The 20,404-nt window shown below is 36.5% G+C and overlaps 1 protein-coding gene across 3 annotated transcripts in view; it reads right to left on the bottom strand.

Annotated features, from left to right (window-relative positions):
* LOC132193089 (phosphatidylinositol 3-kinase regulatory subunit alpha) overlaps positions 1-20,404 on the bottom strand; it is a 54,811-nt gene that overhangs the window by 16,596 nt on the left and 17,811 nt on the right. For all 3 annotated transcript variants that reach the window (XM_059613469.1, XM_059613470.1, XM_059613468.1), the window contains exon 7: positions 4,599-4,646. In XM_059613469.1, coding sequence (XP_059469452.1) covers positions 4,599-4,646 — 48 coding nt within the window. The remainder of the gene's footprint in view (positions 1-4,598; positions 4,647-20,404) is intronic.

Raw genomic sequence — 20,404 nt, 5'->3', positions numbered from 1 at the left:
CACACTGGTGTTATTATTGCATTTTTACGGCGCAACTTTCGCGTTTATTTTTCGTATACGGGCCGACATTTTTGCTCTGAAATTCAAATTACAAACACTCTCGCACTGCGGATTGTAAAAAATTCTATTTGACCACCGTACGCGGGGCATACACACAAAAAGCAGCGCGCTGCGATCGTAAACTAACATTATATTACGGAATGGAGTTGTACGTTTCCTCTGCTGTGCTGCGAAACTGGCTGCTTTTTGCTAATTCGAGTCGCTCCAAATTGGATTCCGCAAAAAGTGGCTGCGTATAATTTTTTTAGTCTGATATGCTCGCAGAGTTTGTTAAGTGCGAACAGGCAAAAAAAGAAGATTTTGCTTCCCAAAATGGGAAAATTTCATCACAGCACTTTAATTTCACAAAAAAAACATGCTTTCCAAAAAGCATTTTGATATTCTCTGGAGACTGATTTGATTCAAAGCAAAGAGCTGATAAATATTGACATAATTTTTCCGTGTAGTAAAACTAGTTTTAATGAGCCCGCCTCCTCTCGAGTTGTCCCTGCAGCGAATAAAAATGGGCAGTAAAAAGAACTTGTTATTATCATGAATGGTTAATAGCAGAGCGGAAAAGGGTTTTATTTCTGCTGGACAAGTATTAAGCTTAACTGTAAATGGGGAGATCTCCATATGGATTCAATTACAGTTGTATAAACTGAAGCATTAAGAATTTGAATACTTTACACATAAAGCATAAAGTAGGTTCTTTGCTAAAAGCAGACACCACTTGAATGGAATTTCTCGAATTTTTTTGGGCAGTATAAAATACCTTAAAAATCTAAAATCATTGACATTATTTTTTTAAATTAAAAGCTGGTGAATTAAATTAAAAAAAGTAACTTTTATTCATATTTAGCTGGATACTTTATTTTTATACAATTTATTTGAAAACTTTTGGAAAGCTTTTGGTGGTCAAATTAATGAAAGGGTATTTTGATTGGGGATTTATTATAATTATTGTGCAAACTAATTCAATTTTTCGGGCCAAAGTTTTGCGGGCTTTGTGTAATCATAAAATTTAATTAGCTTTGTTATCGTGAAAGTTTCCGAGCATCATAATATCAAAAGCAATATGAGCACGTTGTGTAAAAGCATTATTAGTTTGCTAATAAGCTCGTGTGATGTGGCCTGGGATTAGACAAATTCCGTCTCATCGGTCAACTAACTCAAGCCCAGCATGAAACAGCATGAAAGTTTCTAAGCATTATTATGCCCCTGGCTTTACGTCTCTTATCAAATTCGTCCACCTCGGACACTTTCGGGAAACGCATAGCAACTCTCTTATCCCGAATTCCAAGAACCCAGCCCATCAGAAGAGGATGCAGCCTCTTCCGAAACCGCATCGCACAGCCCCGCGGGAGAGTTGCTAAGCTTGTTATGGGGCGCGGTGAATTATTCAAAGGGCGAACGAGCGCTACTTAGTTAATTCAGACGTTCTCTGTGGCAATCTCGAGCGAGCAAATTGTGATTTGCGGAAAAGATCAAAAGCCTCCTTCAATGTGGAATTCCGGCGCGAGAGCTTTATCTAATTCAACGAATATCGACTCGGTGTATTTTATATTGGGACGCCAGCATTGTGCTGAAAATATCCATTAAAGAATACAAAACATTGTAAAGAAATTGCAGTTTTAATAAAATGTAGGAAATAATTATAAAAACTACAATATTCAACATGTTATTATTTAATAATAAAAAATATTGTTGTTTTTAATCTTGATAAATAATATCTCAAAGAAATTTAAGTAAAAGATTAAAATTACCGAATCAGAAATACATTTCTAAGAAACAAAAGGTCCGATAAATTTTGATGATTATTTCTTTCGTACACTAACAATAATTTTTTCCCATAGGGATATGATAAAAAAAAAATGAAGGAATCTGGAAAAATGAAATTAATATTGCTTAAAATGTAATTTTTTATAATTTTTTCTCTAACTGTATTTGATAAAAATTTCATCATAATTAAGCAAAAAAATCATTCAACAAGTAGTTTGAGCTCAAAATTTAATGGAAATTTTTAGGGAACTTTTGGAGCTGTCAATTTTTGAGTAAAATCAATATTGTACGAAATCCCTTAACAATGAAATTTTAATTTGAGGAAAAGTGCCACCAAAAAAGTCCAACGGAAGCTCTGATTTTAGGGAAAGTAATTGTCCGAGAACGATTTATTTTAATAGAGCTTTTAGTCGAGAGCGATGTTGCAATTATTTTCGGCACAAATCCGAGGAGTGCGTGTCGGTTGTAAACTACCCCTTGACGCGGGGGGTGGATTTGTTCGATTGCGTCAGGCGAAGGAAGAGAGGATTTGCGCGCAGCTCGGTTGCTACCCGGCCGGCGTCGCTCGCTCGCAACAACTGCGGCGAGGCCTCCGGGGGTGGTTTCGGAAGAGAGCGTCGCACCCCCAATTAATATGCAAATGCCCGCAATTATCGGCGCGTCGCAGCGATTGTGCTCCGCGCCACTACACCCGCCCGCCGGCTGCAAAACAGCCTCAAAATCAAAGCAATAACTCTGCCTGAAACCAACCCCCTGGCACACGGACAATGAGGGCTTTTAGTTTATGTCGCCCGAGAATTGCGCAGCATTTCGAAATTTTATGGGCCTGCGGAATCCGAGGGCCGTTTCGCAGATCGATGTGCATAATGGCATTCTGTGCCGCCCGATTTAATTAAACCACGCGCGCACCGAATTGTGGAAGAGTGCGCTCTGCAATTTTGGCAGTTTTATTGTTATTGGCCGGCGGAGAGCACTTGGATTTTGTGGAAAATTTTTACGACGTCCCGTGTGCAAGTGGAATTAGTTCGGAGAAAATCTATCGACTTAAATATATACGCGCCACATTTCATACCAAGTGTCTCTTTCCTGAGTTATTTGAATGGAAACTTTAATTTCCTTTTTTTAATAAAGAATTTCCAGGAAGGATATTACGCTTCAAAATTTAAGGGGTGCTTTTCCAAGAATTACTAAATTGTAATCAAATTCTTGTTTACCTTACAATATTAAATCATTTTAAAACTTCAAAGTAGAATTTTTAATTTACACAAAGGCATTAATTAGAATTAGGGAAGTTATTTTTAAACAATTGATGAAAATCTCTAAAAAAAAAGTGCAGCTCAGTCCTTCATAGAATTTCATTGAGAATATGAAAAAAAAATTGAAAAAAAAAACTCCAAATTGGGGGTTGGTAAAATCTTTTTCACCTGAAAATGGAAAAATTTAATATTTTTTTTTTAAGTCTAAATAAAATCATTTAAATATAAACATTGAAAACTACCTTATTGCAACGATTTTCACCAAAAATCACCCATTTGTTTTATATTATTCATCTTTAACCACCGATTGTTGTTTTTAAAATGTTGACTTAAAATCTAGCATATTTTCCAAACGGCCTGATAAAAATTTCGCCTAAATACACCTTATCTTAAAACGCATAATTTTGATATGTTTAAAATATTCATCTTTGTTTACTTCTTTGCCACATATTTTGGCAGATTTGAAAAGAATCTAAATAAGCTCTTCATAAAAATCACCTAAATTATTCCGAGCCTATTTCAGAGTTAAAAATTTGTTGTGTATTAGCTTCAATTTTAATAGTGATTAAATTTTTAATGCAAACTCAACCCCAATTTCCAATTTGATATCCTGATTAGTTGGACTCTTTTCAAAGTTCTATATACGATAATTAAATATTGATTTTTTCCCAAGAGCTCTGAACTTTTACGAGGACAAAGTGCAATGAATAATACATCAGTTTGCGGCCCACAGGGAGGCAAGTTTACCATTGACGATATGGATTTTGAGGCAAAACGATTGATTCATTTTATCACACAAATTCTCGAATATACCGAGATCAAGGTGTAGGAAAGGAAAATTCTTGCTCAATTTTTCCATCATTGCGGGGGAGAATGATTCATAATATAATGTACGCAGGTGTTCTGAATGATGACGCAAATCAGTCGGAGCTGTCGGAAAGCGAGAAATTTTCAAACCGACAAACATACAGTGATGTACGGCACAATAATTCTTCCCAAAACAGGAAAATCAGCTGAAAGTGGTACTTTATATTTCAAAATTTATTAACACGGTTTTCCCTGAAAGTGAAAAACGCCATTTTCGCCTCTTTTGCGCAGACCCCTCTGTAAAGTTTTGCGAGGCAGCAATAAAACAAAAAAGAGCCACGGTACGAATTTTTTTGTTTCTTGGGGAGCAGGAAGTCCAAAATTACGCCAGCATCGACTCCTCATTTTTTTATTATTGCCTCACTCTCTCCTCGTGCGTGCCGTCTTCGAGTGTGTGTAGAAGAGCAGCAGGCAATTCCGGAGTTATTTTTAGCGCACATGAACAAAAAAAGAAGAAACAGCCACCGACCGGGTGCTCTCTGCCAAATAATTGCATGCCGGGAGACAAATGGCAGTGGAAAAAATGATGAAAAGGGCATTTTACCATGAAATGAGAAGAAATAATGTTTACGAGCGACGTGCTTCCCGGCAGAAGTAAAAAAGATAAAAAGGGACGACGGGGTGAGGAATGTTTGAAAAATTTAATATACTCACTCTCGCACTTTCTTCCAACAGGTCCTGTGCCCCAAATGTAGTCCGAACCTGCAACACACGAAGCGAATTTAACATAAAAAGGACTATTAAATTTGCATAATTAGATTAAAAACTAAGCCAGGCGTAATTGTTTCCAGCAGTCGGTTTTTCTCTCGCCTTATCGCGGTCGGATCATCGCACCACGCCGCGTTTGTTTGAATAATATTAAAAAAAAAATGATGATAGCAGTGCCATACAAATATATCACTTGGAAACATGTGTATTGTTATACTATGGAAAAAGCAGGGTTCTGCATCAGTTCCTCTGCTGGCTGACCAAGATAATAATCACGCCGGCCAACACTTACTTTCCTGTTGTCTCTGCCACGCTGCTCTGAGCACCTTTTCAAATTTAAATTTCTGTTTGCCGAGGACATTAGCCAAATTGTTTGCCATGGAACGTAAAAAACTCATTAAAAAACCGTTAATGGTTTTCGTATTTCCTTTCATTATCTTCTCTGATTGCACAGGGATCGCGCTGGCTCGTTGGCAATATATTTGGCGTATTTTGACTCTTTGTGCGCAGGTAATGACACAAAATGATGGGACCGAGGCTTCATGCACCGTAAAATAACATTCACGAACGAGGTATACTTTGATTAAAAAAAAAAAGAAACAAAAATGCTCATGTTTATGGTGCACTTTCATCTTTTTGTTAGAGGAGAAGAGGAATATTTCATTTTTAAATTGAAAATTGCCCTCTAAATTTTAAATTTTATACAGAGTTGTGCTATACTTTAGCTGCTTTTTTTAAATTACGTCAAAACTGATCAATACCACCACATTTTTTTTTATCTTATGCCTTATAAGAAGCAATTATAGTTTTAATTTATTTATAACTTAATAATTTCAATATTTTAAGTTATTTGTTTGAAGAAGTTGACACTTGAGGAGATGATCATGGAAATGAAGACGTCGGGCTTGTCCTCGTTGTTAAAATTGTTAAAAAAAACCATTTGCTTTTTAATAAAAACAATTTTTACAACGAGGACAAGCCCGACTTCTTCATTTCCATTTTCTAAGTTATTGTTTGTAAAAATTTGAATTGTTTTCGTGAATAAGTTTTGGTACTCGAGGAGATGTTCATGGAATTAAAACATAATTTTTCATTTTTTTTAATCAAAATCATAACAGCTTTCCCAGTTTTGGTCAGTTCAAAAGAAATTTTGCTTCCAGAGTTTAATAAATTTGAAATCATTCTAAACTAATAAATAGTGAAAAAGTTTATAATACAAAAGTTTAAAATATTATTTTTGTTTGTACTATTTTCAGTAAATTATTTTCAAAAGGACATAAAATTACCCTTCACGCGGTTTTTCTTTGAAACTGCCAGGTAAATAATTATGTTATCACTTTCCAAGAGTTTCCAGCAACAATTTACCACCAAATGAATGCTATTATTCCAATTTTTCCGTCGTGCGTTGCTGGGCTATTTTGAAACCCACGCGTTGATATATACTTTTAATTCCACAGTCGAACCGACACGAAGTCAAACATTTTCCACAACAATGCAACGCGTTTTCCTGCGGCATATCAGGCCGAAAGCTAAGAGCCGCGAGTCACGAAATTTTCTCCGCTCGCACACAATTCGCGATTAATCCGGCGATTGCATAATAATGGCACGCAATTCACACATTTAAATGCTCCATTCCGCCGCGCAATTAGCATACAAAACCGGAATTTATTTCGGCAGCGCATGCAAATGATCGCTATTATGTTCGACTCGCACGAAAAAACACACAAACGGCGGGATTTTAATTTTCTTCGAGGAACGCGAGCCGTACTTTTAATATATAATTGCGGTGAAAAGAAGTGGACGTGCAAAATTGCACGGCACTTCTTCTTCGCATTATTGCAACAAGTCGCTCAATCAGAGGCACAACATCATCGTTGGCTGCTCCCTTTGGCAGTGAGACTTGCTGGTACATGTTCGAGTTGCTATTTTTAAAGGCAGGACGTTGCGTTGAAAATTGAAATGTGATATATTTGATTTCGCCGCTGGCAATCTATCTCGCCCGCCGGAAGCACACGATTACATTTTTTTACTAATTAATTTGGTTTTAGAAAAATCTAGAGCGTTTATCATCAACATGTATAATCAGAAATAATGCAGCTATCATTTCAGTTTTTTACCACTTCAATGATAGAGTGTAAAAAAGTGGAGAAATTTCATTCTAGAACAGTTAACAACTTAACTTTGATAAGAGAACAACACATCCTGAAAGGACAAGAAATGTGTGAAAATTGAGAAAAATACGGTGGTCACATTGAGAAATTTTATTTCTTTTATTTAACTATCAATAATGTTGGTAAATACTAAAATGAAAGAAAAACATTACAAAATCCATTTGAGTCATTCAAATTAGTTGTTTTCCAAATTATCAGGAATATCAAAAGCTTTCTTAATTAATAAAAAAAGGATTTAAAACTAAATTAATTAAAATAATTACACCTCCCTAAAATAAAATAATTAACCAAGAACATAGCGTACTCTTAAACTTACAAACGCAACCTACAATAATAATTAATTTTATATTTAATAAGTTAATTTCAAGAATAAATTACAAAGGATGTAATTTTAAATGATTTGAAATTTCTGAATTTTTTTTGTCAGTGTTAATTTTGTAGTTAAGATAAAATTTGCCATAAATTTATTAGACAAAAAATAATATATTTTTACAAATATTTTTTACTGGGTTGAATTTTGCTTTAAATTGTTGCAAAAAGCCAAACTAAAAATTCAGTTTATTTGTACTAAATTTTGGCTTTAAATTTCTTTTTTAAACTTACGGCCGCAATTTAATGTCCTAAAGCTGAATAGACCAATGCTGACATGTATTAAAGTACAAAAAGTTTGTTTAATTTCTTTTCGCGCAACTTGCTAATTTTTCTGCCAGCGGCTGAAAAAGGAATGAACGCAGCAGCAGCAGCGTGTGATGATGAGGGGAAAACTGAAGAAGCGTCGCACGTGCGTGGGAATCGAGTTTGTTGGACTCGAATATGCATTTAAGTAAGTGTACCATCAGATGACGAGTTCAGAAAAGTTTTGAAACCAAGTGTCCGGTGGCTGTTTGTGCCAAGTCTTCTTCTTTTCCAACACGATCCGATGACTTCGGAATGCAGATTCCTTGACTAAAAAAATTATGCACGTGAACTCGATTCTCCCGCCGGCCGAGAAAGAAAAAAAGAGAGGTGCTCTAGAAAAGTATTTGGATGTGAAATTTCGTTCTCGGCTTAAATTATAAAAGAGAAGCAGGACGAATTAACCCTGTTTTTTCTCAACTGTCACCGAATGTGATAATTCAGCGTCTGGATTTGAGATTTCTACATCTCGTGACTAATGTTTTCAAAGAGCACATTCAGACTAGCCGGACAATCCGCGTTAATTGGATATACTGGTTTTGACTTTCGCAAACGTGCTGAGAATAATTATTTCGACTGAAATGGAAGAAACTTTGCAAGCCAAATTCATTGAAAATCAATCTTTATTATGATTATGTAAATTTTAAAAAAAAGACAGAAAAAAACGAGTGTATTGTTAATTTTTTTATGAAGTGAAGATATAAAATTTCTGATATTAAAATTTCAAATCTTTTTTTGTTTAAATTTATAGTTTAGCGGATACTGGTAGCAAGTGGCTATTTCCGGTTATAAAAAAAATCCAGACAGATAAGCTACAGTTACCAAGGCGTATTATCAGTATTTAGCATTGAAAAAATATTATTTAAAGAAAAGGAGGTCTTGGTATAATTTCTCTTATTTTAATTAAGTATTTTCCTATAAATTTGCATTGAAGATATTATTAAAGGCAAAGAGAAGTTATACCAAAAAGTTTCAGCTTTTATTTTATAATAATTGTTACAACAATATTTATTTCAACTATAAATTTAATTACAAAAAAATGATATTTGACATAAATAAACGGTACAGAAGGATTGATTCTATGAATCTGGAAGAATTTTTGTCAGCTTTGGCTCAAATTGTTGAGCAGTTTTGGCACTTATCGGGCCACGTGCTTCAACCTTCTTTGCGGACGCCAACGAAACACGTGCGACGGGCAACTGTGCAAAATGCCGCACTAACTCTTTTTCAACTCCCCCGAGCAGGAAAAATTCGCGCAATTCTATAATGCAAAGCTTTTTATTCACCGCGAGAATTAACGTGATTGCTCAAAACGTGACTCGGTCATTATTGTTATAGAAACACTTCATAACAATTGTTGGTCCGAACAAAAGAGTTTTTCATTAAAAAAAAAAATGTAATGAGCAAATTACAGAGAGTTTCAAACTTTTCTTGACGCTTGACACGTGTTGGCGCGCGTGTAATCAGCATAATAAAAAAATGAGCGACTGACCAAAGTAACCTTGTGGCTTAACAAGTTATCGAAAAGTCATCTCGCAGAAACTTTGCAAGGACGCGGCGAATGTGTTGATACTTTTCATCGAGACAATGTAAGAACATGTTTGTCCAAATCGACAAATTAGTTTTGTTGCGCTTTTTTCACTAATGCACAGAGCTGTAAACAACCGAAGAAAAAATTATTTATTTTCATGTCAGTCCCTTAGTTGTCCTTGATAAATTAAAAAAATAATAATAAAAGAAAATGCTTTTGAGGTAAAAAATTACTTGAAAATATTTCAAGTGTCGTCATCATTATCAAAGAAATGGCTGAATTGGCTTAACAAGCAACTATTTAGATTTCTGGAAAAACCTTTCAAGATTCGCTGTATTTGAAGAATTAATAGGTTCAAAGTCCCCGGCGATTTTATAAAAAAATCCAAAGTACAGAATTATAATTGATAGGCCGAGCCAAAATTGAATTGTTTGTACTATTGATCGGATAAGTCTCTCATAACTTGTACCCAGATTAGGTTGCAATAGAGATAAAAATCTCACAATTCAAATAAAAGTATGATATTGTGGATAACCAAAAATAACTGCTTGACTGATTGTTGCAAGTTAGATAACCTAAATAAAACAATCTAGTCGTAGCAGAATGAACTTTGAAACTTTTCCTTTCTTGAGGTCAAAATCATCTGCACATAAATTTTGGATGAGGTTTTCTCGTCAGCAAACATGGAAACACACTCGGTGTCTTTTGACGTTGCTTGATTCGCCCTTTAAGGCATTTAAATTAGAAATGCCGCTTCAGTGTATACGCTCGTCTCTGGGATTTTATTTTCAAAGAGAATTGCAAATTGGCTCGTAAAGATGCACGCGGCGGCGCACACAAAATAATAAGAAGATGATGAAATAAACGCAGCAGCAATTCCGCTCTGTCGTGTTGATCAAGGACGCGCTCGCTCATATGCAAATCTCGCACCGCGCCTCTCATGCTTATTTATTCTTCCACGTTACTTCACCCGCGCACTTATTAAATTCCGCACATTTTCGCGTGCGCCGCCGCCGCCACTTGCAATCACGCTAATTGCAAAAACATTTGCCAGAAGCACCCGCTGCTTCTCATTTTTTTCCAGAATGCTGGCGGCGAAATTAATGACGAGGGCTCCGGCACGAAAAATAAAAGAATGAACATTTTGGCCGACGAATTTTAGTCCATTGTATAATTTTTGTGCGAGGAATTTTCTTCCTTTTGCTTTTCAATTTTTTACTCTCGCGTTTTTTCATGTATGGGAAAAAACTCCAGTAAAAAAAAGGAGACGAAAAGTTAGAACCAACAAAATCTAGTAAAAGAAAAGCAATATTTGAATCTCTCAGGGGAATTTCATCTAATCTGGGTTAAAATTAAACTTAAGACCCATTTATAAGAATAAATCAACGAATAAAAAAATTATACAAAATGACAAGAATCATATTTTTCCAACTCTATTTAATTTAATATAAATTATTTTTTATTCAAATTTATACAAGAAGGCCATAAATGTTCTAAATTTGAGTGATACGCTCTTCTAATTACAAAATGAAAAGAGAATTTACTAAAAGTCTCTTTCTCTCCCTCTTCCGACGAATAATATATAAATCTGGGGATTATTGCACTTTGGAGCGGCGCACATAGCGGCGATAAATTCATTTGCCAAGCGCGCGAGTGCAAAATAATTTCTCGCCCGCGTGCCAAGGGACTCATCCCTGCGCGTAATTTGCAAATCCTCTTTTGAACGAGGGAGGGACCAACTCTTGCTCGCCCAACATTAAGATAAAACTCAGTCAGACACGGCGGTCACGTGTTGGGCAACGTGACGCGCGCTCAAATCCAACTGCAGAAGATAACGCCGGCTAATCTAACTCGTTCTCGCCGCGAAACATTTTTTGTTCTTTGAAAATTTGCACTCTGATAATTTCGCTGTGGCCACGTGGTGCTGTTTGCGTAGGAAAACTAGAAACAAGAATAGAGAGAAGAAGAATCCGGGGAAGAGTTTTTCAACTGGTTTTAAAAGTGATAGGCGAGTGCGGCTTTGGTGTCCGGACAACCCTCTTGGTTCAAATCCGCAGCTTTTTTTTATTTTAAGTGGCTCTAAAATTCAACCTTCAGATGTTCGCAACAGTTGGCTCCACAACTTAAAACCACTTCACGTGCATAAAAGCAAAAAAGATTTCAGCTCTCGTGCATTGGTTGTAAAATTTTAACTCTGAGCAGAGCCGGTTTTCATTTGAAATAAAAACGACATTTAAAATCAAAAAGTTGTTGAACAACGTTATAAATTTCTCCAGGCTTGAAATTTCAATTCTTTGATTAAATTTAAACACTTTACAAAATATCCCAAATGATTATTCAAAAAATCATTTGTGGACAAAAAGTAGCATCATTTTCTTGAAACAATGACACGTTGTAGATTTTTTTCGTAATCATTTTTAATAAACATGATCCACGTTTACAATTTTTGTTATAAATTTTCCTTTTTGTCCCAAAAAAATTATTATTTCAGCATGAGCCACAGATTATTTAGACTTTTCGTGCGGCAAAAATAATTAATTTTCGAGCTCCAAAAATTCAAACACAGCTGCCTTCCCTAAATCAAAATACGGTCTCGACAGGAGCAGGGAACAATAATAATTCCCCATCAGGCCGTGAGCACTACTATATTCTACACTGCTTCTCTTCGTCATTATTTTCCAATGTTGCTGGCGGCGCCGAGTGATTTATAGCTGCGAGCCTTTTAAAATTTCGCTTCCACGCTCGCTCATTTGCCGCCGCCGCCGCAGCGACAGAGAATATTTGGCATTAAAATTTTTCGAAACGGCGCGAGCCAAGCGTGAAGTGGGGACCGTACTCAACACAATACCATTAAAAAGAGTTAAGCTGGCTGGCTGACAAGGCTGGAGTTGCCGGTCAAGGATAACCGACCGAATTGTGTTTTCTCTTAATTCTCTCGGCCGATCGTATCAACAGAGAAAAAAAATACAACCGTAAACAACTCGCGCTGCATCTCGACAATTAATCCGAGAGATTTAGCTCCAGGGCTAATCTAATTTGATTTATAAATTAATAGGCACTTATTCCAAATTGGTGCCAAAGGACACGAGCTAGCCGGACTGCACCATCTTGGACGGGGGTTATCAGCATCAGGCTGTGACCTGCCATTGACGCAAATTCGAGTCGCAGTCAGACGCAAATTTTCCGAGCAGAACCGCGGACGGTGTGAGGTTGAAAGTCGGCCGAGATATAAAATTTCATTGCGTAGAAAGCCTTTGTTGCTACCTCATAAAATATAAGCACAAAATCTATGGACCTTAAGATTTTTGTCAAACGACTGGTTTTGATTTTCGGATTAAAATCTAATTAAGGTTCTTTACTGGTATATCATCAGGTAATTATGAAATAATTATACAATTACAATAAAAAAAAAACAATTTCCAACAAATCATATCAATTGAAAAAAAATCGAAACCATCTCTTTTATTAATTTAATTTGAAAAATTTTTCTAAATGAATTTTTAAGTGGGGTGTAAATTTTATCAAGCCGAACAGCTTGTTAGTGCTGACGTTAACGCAGACTGCAGCCCTGGAAAGGATTAAGTTTATTGGTCGCACCGAAAATAACCGTTGCAAAAAACGCGATACATTTCGCAACCCTGACTGACGAAAAACAAATCTCCGAACGCCTCGTTTCGCATTAATTTAAATTTAAACACGCGACTTGAAAGCCCTCTCTGTGGTAAGGCGAAACGCATAATTCGCGTCGAAAAATTTATGCCTTGACCTTCCGTCCATGCGGCAGTTTGACAGATTCTGGCCATGCGTCCGCGTGAGTGTATTTCGGGACGATTTTATTCATATGAGCCAAGAAGAAGACGAAGTGTGTGAAAAGATGGCGCCAATAAATGTATTTAATTGTGGCCGTTTGGAGGGGGATCGGGAGGGGGAGTGTGAATTTTGGCCGCGGTCGCTGCCAAGGCAAGGTCGGACTTTTTGGAGTTGGATTTTGCTCGCTCAAACGAATGCGATTTGCATACATTGGAAAGAAGAAGCCAAGCCAGCCCAGCCACGAGAGAACTCTTTTGATTCCGAGGCCATTCACATAAATTACTCGGCCAAACACAAGCGGAATTAATAAAAAAGAGGAACAGAAATGTCGGCTTTTCCTTTTTTAAAGTTATTGCGGGGGACGAAAGGAACAAGCACGTTTCTCTCAAATGCCCTCTGCGGAAACACGTTTCACATTTAAAAAAAAAAATTCACCAATTTCCAACAATGAAATGAAAATCTAAATTACATTTATAAAACAAATGTTGGAAAATCAATAAACTGAACATTCAAATAAGAATCTCAAATTAATTTACTTCTTCTTTATCCAAGTGTGTTAAAATAAGTTCAACTTTGGCGAACTCGGGTTGAAGAAACTTCAAATATAAATGATAAACGATTCGCCACATCTCCTAAAATCAAAGGCTGGTCAAGGTCGTTCGTCGTTCGTTCTCTGGTGCGATACAAACTTGCTAAATATTTATTATGAATGACAAGTGCGGCCAGCAAATTTCCAGTGTTTCTTTTCAAAGGCTTTTTCCTTTTGAATTTAGCGCCAAATCTGCACACGTGCGTTGCCGAAATCTATTTTCGCTCGAGGAAACAGTGGGATTAAAACGTTCTAATAGCCAACAACGCTAATTAGTTTTACAGCCCTCACACACAGAAGAGTGCCACTCGGTCTGCGAGATCCGAGAAAAGAGCTGCTTCACGGGCTTGTTTCCCCCTTGTTGTGGAATTTCCCCGAAATAATTAATTTTATCGAGTTGCAACAACTTGTGCGAACGAGAGCGGCGTTTATTGTGAAGAAAATCACCCTTGCTTTTGACACGTTCGGGGAAAGAGGCTCTTCGGTTTTGCCGAGGCGCGCCTAATTAAAACTGCTTGAGCAGGAAACTCTCGCGAGTAATTATCGGTTTTTGTGTGTTAATTGAATCGTTAAAAATTGGCTTTTGCTCGCAGCGTGCAATCTCACTCGCGTTACGTAATTTTTCCACCGCTGATTGGAAAAGTTTACAACAAGAGGGGAGCGCTCGCAAGGTTTTTCATGTGTTAATAAACTGTTTTTTCTTCACAGTGCTCAATTTTGACTCAACTAACATTGGCATTCAATATAAATTTGCGATTCGTCGAATTGATGGCTCAAGAAACATCAAAAGGGGAACCAAAATTGCATACTACTCTCTCTTATGAAAAGTTTTTCATCATTAATGTGGGATATTTATTTTCTTGGAAATTCAAAATAATTTCATACGGAAAGGAATTCTTCATAAAAAATTAATTCCAACGCGCACTTTGAAAAGAGCAATATCAAGAGGAACAAAGTTGCATATTAAAGGAGAAGCGCTTGAATTTCTTAAGGGAAGTTTCTGATTAGTAAAATTTGATAATATAATATCTGATTTTTAAAGAATATAGTTCAATTGAAAATTGTATCAAATTGTATAAAATAAGGTAGTTCAAGAGGTTTTTGTAGTTGCTGTTATGGATCCTTTCGAAACTCTGGATGTTAATTTTTGATGAAACAAAATCTGGCTTCCTATGTGAAGATGAGCAACTTTATTGTTTCTGCACGATGCAGAAAATCCCTGAGCAGAAAGAATTAAGTTGCTCATCTTCACCGTGGAAGCCGGATTTTATTTATTTAATCAATAAAGGAAGTTCAAATAAGCAAAATTAAAAACTATTTGTTATTTTAATTTCAAAGAATATTACTATTCAGCATAATTATTACAAGAAGATTCTGTCAACATTGAATGAAATGATCAGATGGTTTAAAGTGTAAATAATTTACAAATTATATGATTAATCAAGTCTTTACTTTTTTGCAATTGTTAACAATCAAACTTGGAGGCAACATTGTTGTTAAGACTTGATTTGACTATGCCAAATCTAAAAAATCCATAAAGGAAATAAAGACCCTTCAATCTGGAATTTCTGGCGATTTTTCCCTGAATAGTCCGAAGATATCAAGTGCCGCTTTATTATATAGCATAAAATGCATAAAAAATGTCAGGATTTATCTGTTCGGTGCGGGCAAAACAGATACAAAAATCCGGCGATCAGCAGAAAGGGGTCAATCCGATAAGTTATAGAAATAACAAATCATAAAAATAAAAAGCAACGGCCGATTCCTTTTCCCGGAATCCGCCTTTCCCCCAAGCTTCAAGGGAAAACGGCGCACTCAGCGCAAAGCCCCAAACTTCGAGAGAAGTGCAATTGTGCGTGCGATTCCACCAAAAAAATAGATTTATTATTTCTTCTCCGCTCTATACGCCACGTGGAGTTTTGCCAGAGTCGATTCTCAATGGAGTCGGCGAAAAATAACACATAAATTAACGCCTAAATTTAGCCCCCCGGTTGACCCTGTTTTCGGCCGAGCAAAAACCAAACGCTCGCGAATTCTGCTCGACCCCTCGTCGGACACTCTGGGACGCGCGCTTTTTGCGATTTTTCATCGGACCAACTCTTTCGAAGGGTGACATTCTGAGCGCTCTAGTTTACGTGCGAAAATCGCTGTGCCGAATGGTCTCGGCCGTTGTTTACCGTGTCATCTTATATTTACGCTGGCCTCAAGTGAACTCTGCTGAAGAGTGATTCGAAGCGAAGCTTTTGTATTACAAAAGCGATCAGTTTAAAGAGTTGGGCAGGCATTCATTAAACATGTCCGAGCTAGGGGGTGTTCGCACAAGGTCGATTGATCTGATGAAGCGCCTCTAATTGGCGCCGACCGCGTCTCTGTTCCGGGGAAATAACATCTGGACACCGTCCAAATCGCGCCTGCTGATCAGATCGACAAGAAAAGCTAAACACTCGCCAAATGGCCCCCGAAAGCAAAGCAAACCGACGCGCTTTTATCGCGGGCTTTGACCAGAGAGGGCCTCAGTCGGCCTATTAAAATCAGGACACAATTTGTTGAGCAAGGACTTGGTTAGTTTTATGTGTTTTATAGCTTTTTAAATAGTAATTAATAAATTGGAAAACCTTAAAACAAAATACCTTTACTAGAAAAATTGATTTCATTTGAAAATAAATTAAAATTTAAATACAACTTTAAAAAAAAAACTACTCAATACGCCAGCAATACGCCAACAACAATCTCTGCATTGAGCAATTTTATCCAAAAAAATCCTATATATATACGGAAACTTACAAATACTGTATTATATAAAACTTGCTTTGAATTCATGATAAAAATCTGATATTTTATTTATTATGATCATGCCCAGTCATGTTGCTCTGTTTTCTTAATTTTTTTGGTTTTAATTTAGCTGCTAATTTTTTGGAGTTATTACAAAATTAAATTTTTTTTATTGAATGTTAAAATTTTGGTTTGTTCCATTCTTTCAAATCCAACTTTTTCAATATAAAAAAGGGAAAACCTGCGCTTATGAATTGATGAAGAATTTATATATTGATCTTGCAAAATAAAATTTTTTAATGTCCTTCAAGAAAATGTCTTTTGTGAAAATTAAGAAAAGGAAAAAAATATAATTATTTAAATAATTAAATAAAGGCAACTTAATTGACTCATGAGGGTTAATACTTTCAAGACTTGCAAAAACTTTCTGTTGAATTTAATGGTAAATTTCGTCGCAAACGCAGCAGCTTATTTAAAGCCGCTTTCCAAACAAGTCATAAAATAAATTGATTTTTTTTTTACTGGTCAATTTCGAGCAATTTTTTAAAATATCAACCAATTGAAAAAGCCAATTATACCGTCCTTGTTGCCCTTTTTACAACCGCCAATATTTGAGAGCACTGAATTGTTAACTTTTAAGGTCGCGTGGAACAAATTCATTACAAAAACCGATAACGACTCTCAGACGACACATTTGATTATGGTTTGTAGTCGTTTGTCGTCGCCAACAGTTGATTCATTGTGTGAGGCGACGATTACGCAATTTACAGCATCTCTATACACCGCCTTGATGGACGGCTGTAATGTGCGCTGCCGCACGTATGCCCACAACTCATTCACTTAATTGCCTTTCTGCCCGGCCATGAGCATACTATGCACTTGCACTACTTTGTACGATGGGTATGGAAAAATTATCCGCAATGTTGCAGCTCTCATTTCAATCCCACTGACTGAGAACGAGATAAATGTGATACTGAATTTTTGTTGGAAAATTTGATTGAAAAATAGGTCGCACACGTGCCGAAATCGGCACAGCGAATTTGCTCACTCAGTGGCTTAGATAGGGGAATTCCTGTAGCAATCTATTCTGGTCGGTTAACTAATCCACGCAATCTGCGTGTCTGACAGAGTTTGCACTTTTCAAGTAACTCAATTAAAAAGCAGTGCATTTAAATAAATGTGATTTGAACAAAAATTTGATTCTTATTAATATAATTTGTAAAAAAAATTTGTTTATTTATTCTTTCGTCCATTGGAGGCTGGGAAGGTCAATCAACACTAGCAGATTCTGCTGAAACCCAGGGTCCCAATAACAATTTAAAGTTTTTATTGAAATGGTCAATTTTATATCATTTTACTGGCGAGCAGCAATTGAGCATAATTGTCGATGTTGATGAACTCCCATTATGCTAGAAACAAAATTTAACCCTCAATTCATTAACCAAAGGTTAGTTGGCCGGATTTGATTCGTTAACCCTTGGGCGCAGAAGAAACGATGAGCTAACAGCATTAACGTGGTGATTTAGTTCGTTTGTCTCAATTTGGAGAACCAATTAGACTAATTAGCATTGCATGGGGAACGCAAAGATGCTAATATTAAAATAATGATGATGAAAAAATCAAATAAAGCTAAACAAAAATAAATTAATTCCAGATTTTCATTTCCAAAAATAATGGACCATTTATATAACTTGTTTCAACAAATCTCAATAATCCAGCAAGAAGAAAAGTATTTATTTTATTGTACCTAAAAAGCTTATCTTGTTGCTATGCAAAACCAAATTAAAAAGGCAGCATATTTTGTGATTCTTCATATCTTGAAAGCTGAAGAAATATCCTGGAAATTATAATTGCCCCCACTTTTGAGGATTTGCTGAGCATCGGAAATTTTGTTGTTGATTCTGTTAGTGAAATTGTGAATATATAATTCAAAGAGATCCTTGTTGGCCTTTTTTCTTTTACAAGTTCAGTTTCTTTTGAATTAAAAACCAGGAATTATTTAAAAACAAGTGGAGAAAAAATAAATAAAACTATTTGTGTACTCTTCAATTTATGTTGTACGTAATAAAATACAAAATATAAATTAATTATTTATTACTGTGCATTTATCATTACTAATTGAGTGGAATAATAGGACGGACACACCTCTGGGCAAAATCTTGCGTGTCACACAAAGTGTTGGAAGAGCAACGGAAATCCCTAGAAGGACTTGATCGGAATTCTCTTGCGTGCAGTTAACATGTAATATAATTATAAGCAAACTGTATATACGCTGTCGTCTAATCGCTCCGGAGGTAGGTATGAATAAATGAAATTATTGTTAGCAAGAAGTATGACATCAGGCGGCAGGTGCTTTCGGTCTCATCGTTGCTGCGGCGGATGAATTCGCGTCAGAAACGAGCATGATATGCTTTTGTCGCGCGGGCCGCGTGAGAGAAAAGAAAAAAGAAGAAGTAAAGTTCCAGGCCTCTTATATAGATATGAAAATGTCAAGAGGTGTAATTACAGCTGAGAGCATAATAAATAATGAGAAAGACTGAACGACCAGTCAGACAGGTCATTGACTGGCTCACTGTGCTAAATAATGATACAGCCGGTCGGACTGAGCGACCGGCCTGTCATTTCCCATGCAGCCAGCGAACCGGCGAGCACTTTCCAATAATTGTGCTGCCGCCGCTGCTGCTGCTGCTGGATGCATCGCGCGTTTTCAGATTATATAAATTATATTAAACTCGCTCGCCCGATCACTCATGCATGTAAACTCAAAAGCCGCTGCACACTTTTATATAATTCCATCCGTCCAGACCAGCCCTCTCGGCGAGGAATATAAATCAGGGTATATATGCAACTCGCGCGTCACGCCTCATTAATCGGCCAATTAAAATGCATTATTCATCGGTGCGGTGCCGCCGCCGCCGGCTCGGCAACAACGCTGCGCGGCATATGGCCAAATTTGTCGAGTGCACAAATTGAAAAAACTGAACAGGGAGGGCTGACGAATACAACCGGTGGCAATAAAATCAGCAGGGATATTGAATAATTTAAATATATAAAATTTGAAAATTATTAGTATTAAGTGGACCAAGGCTGACTGTAGGGAATTGGGCCTTTTTAAATTGGAAGTTCTGGCAAAATCTTTGATGGTGGTCAAACAATTCAATGTTTCCCTCTCTTAATAATATCTTCTCTGTAACGAATAACGATTTGAACAAAAAATAGCTATGCTCTGTTGGAAGTAATAGATATAAAATTTAATTATGATCACATTATAATTTACTACATTTTGTTTTACAAAAAATCATGACAGATGAAGAAAATTTTTTGTAATAAGAGTTATGCGACGTTTTTTTACAAGATTGCCACATTTTAAAACTTCCAGAACTTTATAAAGAAAGGGGAGAACAATTTCCATGCATGCAGATAAAATTAAAATATTCCCAGAAATTTTACTATCGTTATCATGGTAATAAGAGCTTTTTTCATGCGGGTAAAAGTACACAAACTTATCATTTTACTAAGAAATGGCACTTCTTTTTATCTAGAAAAAAATTTTCATCGAATGAGAAAGGTATAATTTTGACAGTTAAGAAAGAGTTTCCAGACTGACGGCATTTCATATTGTAACTGAATATTTCTAGTTATTATCAATTTTCTCAAATAATTTTTGCGATATTAAACACAATTTCTTATACAAGTTATCCCATGACTTCATTTGAATAATGGATTCCTAATTGCTGCTGGTGCTTTTCCATCAGCGCTCCATTTTTCATCGCGTTTCGCAGCCGGCTCGTCACTCCGGAAGTGTAAATGTCCGTGACACTACACAATAATGCTAGAGCAGGAATATACATAATGTACTTTTACATAGGAAAATGAGAGAGAGATGGATTCGGCCGATGGGCGCACTCTTTGAATTGTGTCATAAATATTTAAAGAGGACGCGCGATAAAATCGTTGCGATAACGAGAGCCGCCGCAATAACGTGTCAGGTGCGGCACATTGTAACGCTCGCGTATTTTTTTTTAACCAGTGCACATTTCTTGTAAGTTGTACAACACGCGGGAGCGCGGCGGGCACAAAGAAAAATACGTGCAAACAGCACAATGCGATGGAGAGGGACGAGTGCGTGCAGCCTACTGTGCATGCAGCACACTTAAATAATACGATTGTTGTGGTCACAAAGCAAATTTGTAAAAATCTCTGG

This window comes from Neocloeon triangulifer, unplaced genomic scaffold (genome assembly GCF_031216515.1).
Source record: "Neocloeon triangulifer isolate White Clay Creek 2 clone unplaced genomic scaffold, ASM3121651v1 ptg000003l, whole genome shotgun sequence".
Taxonomy (NCBI): domain Eukaryota; kingdom Metazoa; phylum Arthropoda; class Insecta; order Ephemeroptera; family Baetidae; genus Neocloeon; species Neocloeon triangulifer.
The sequence above is the reverse complement of the archived record's forward strand: the minus strand, read 5'-3'. Positions and strand labels throughout refer to the sequence as shown.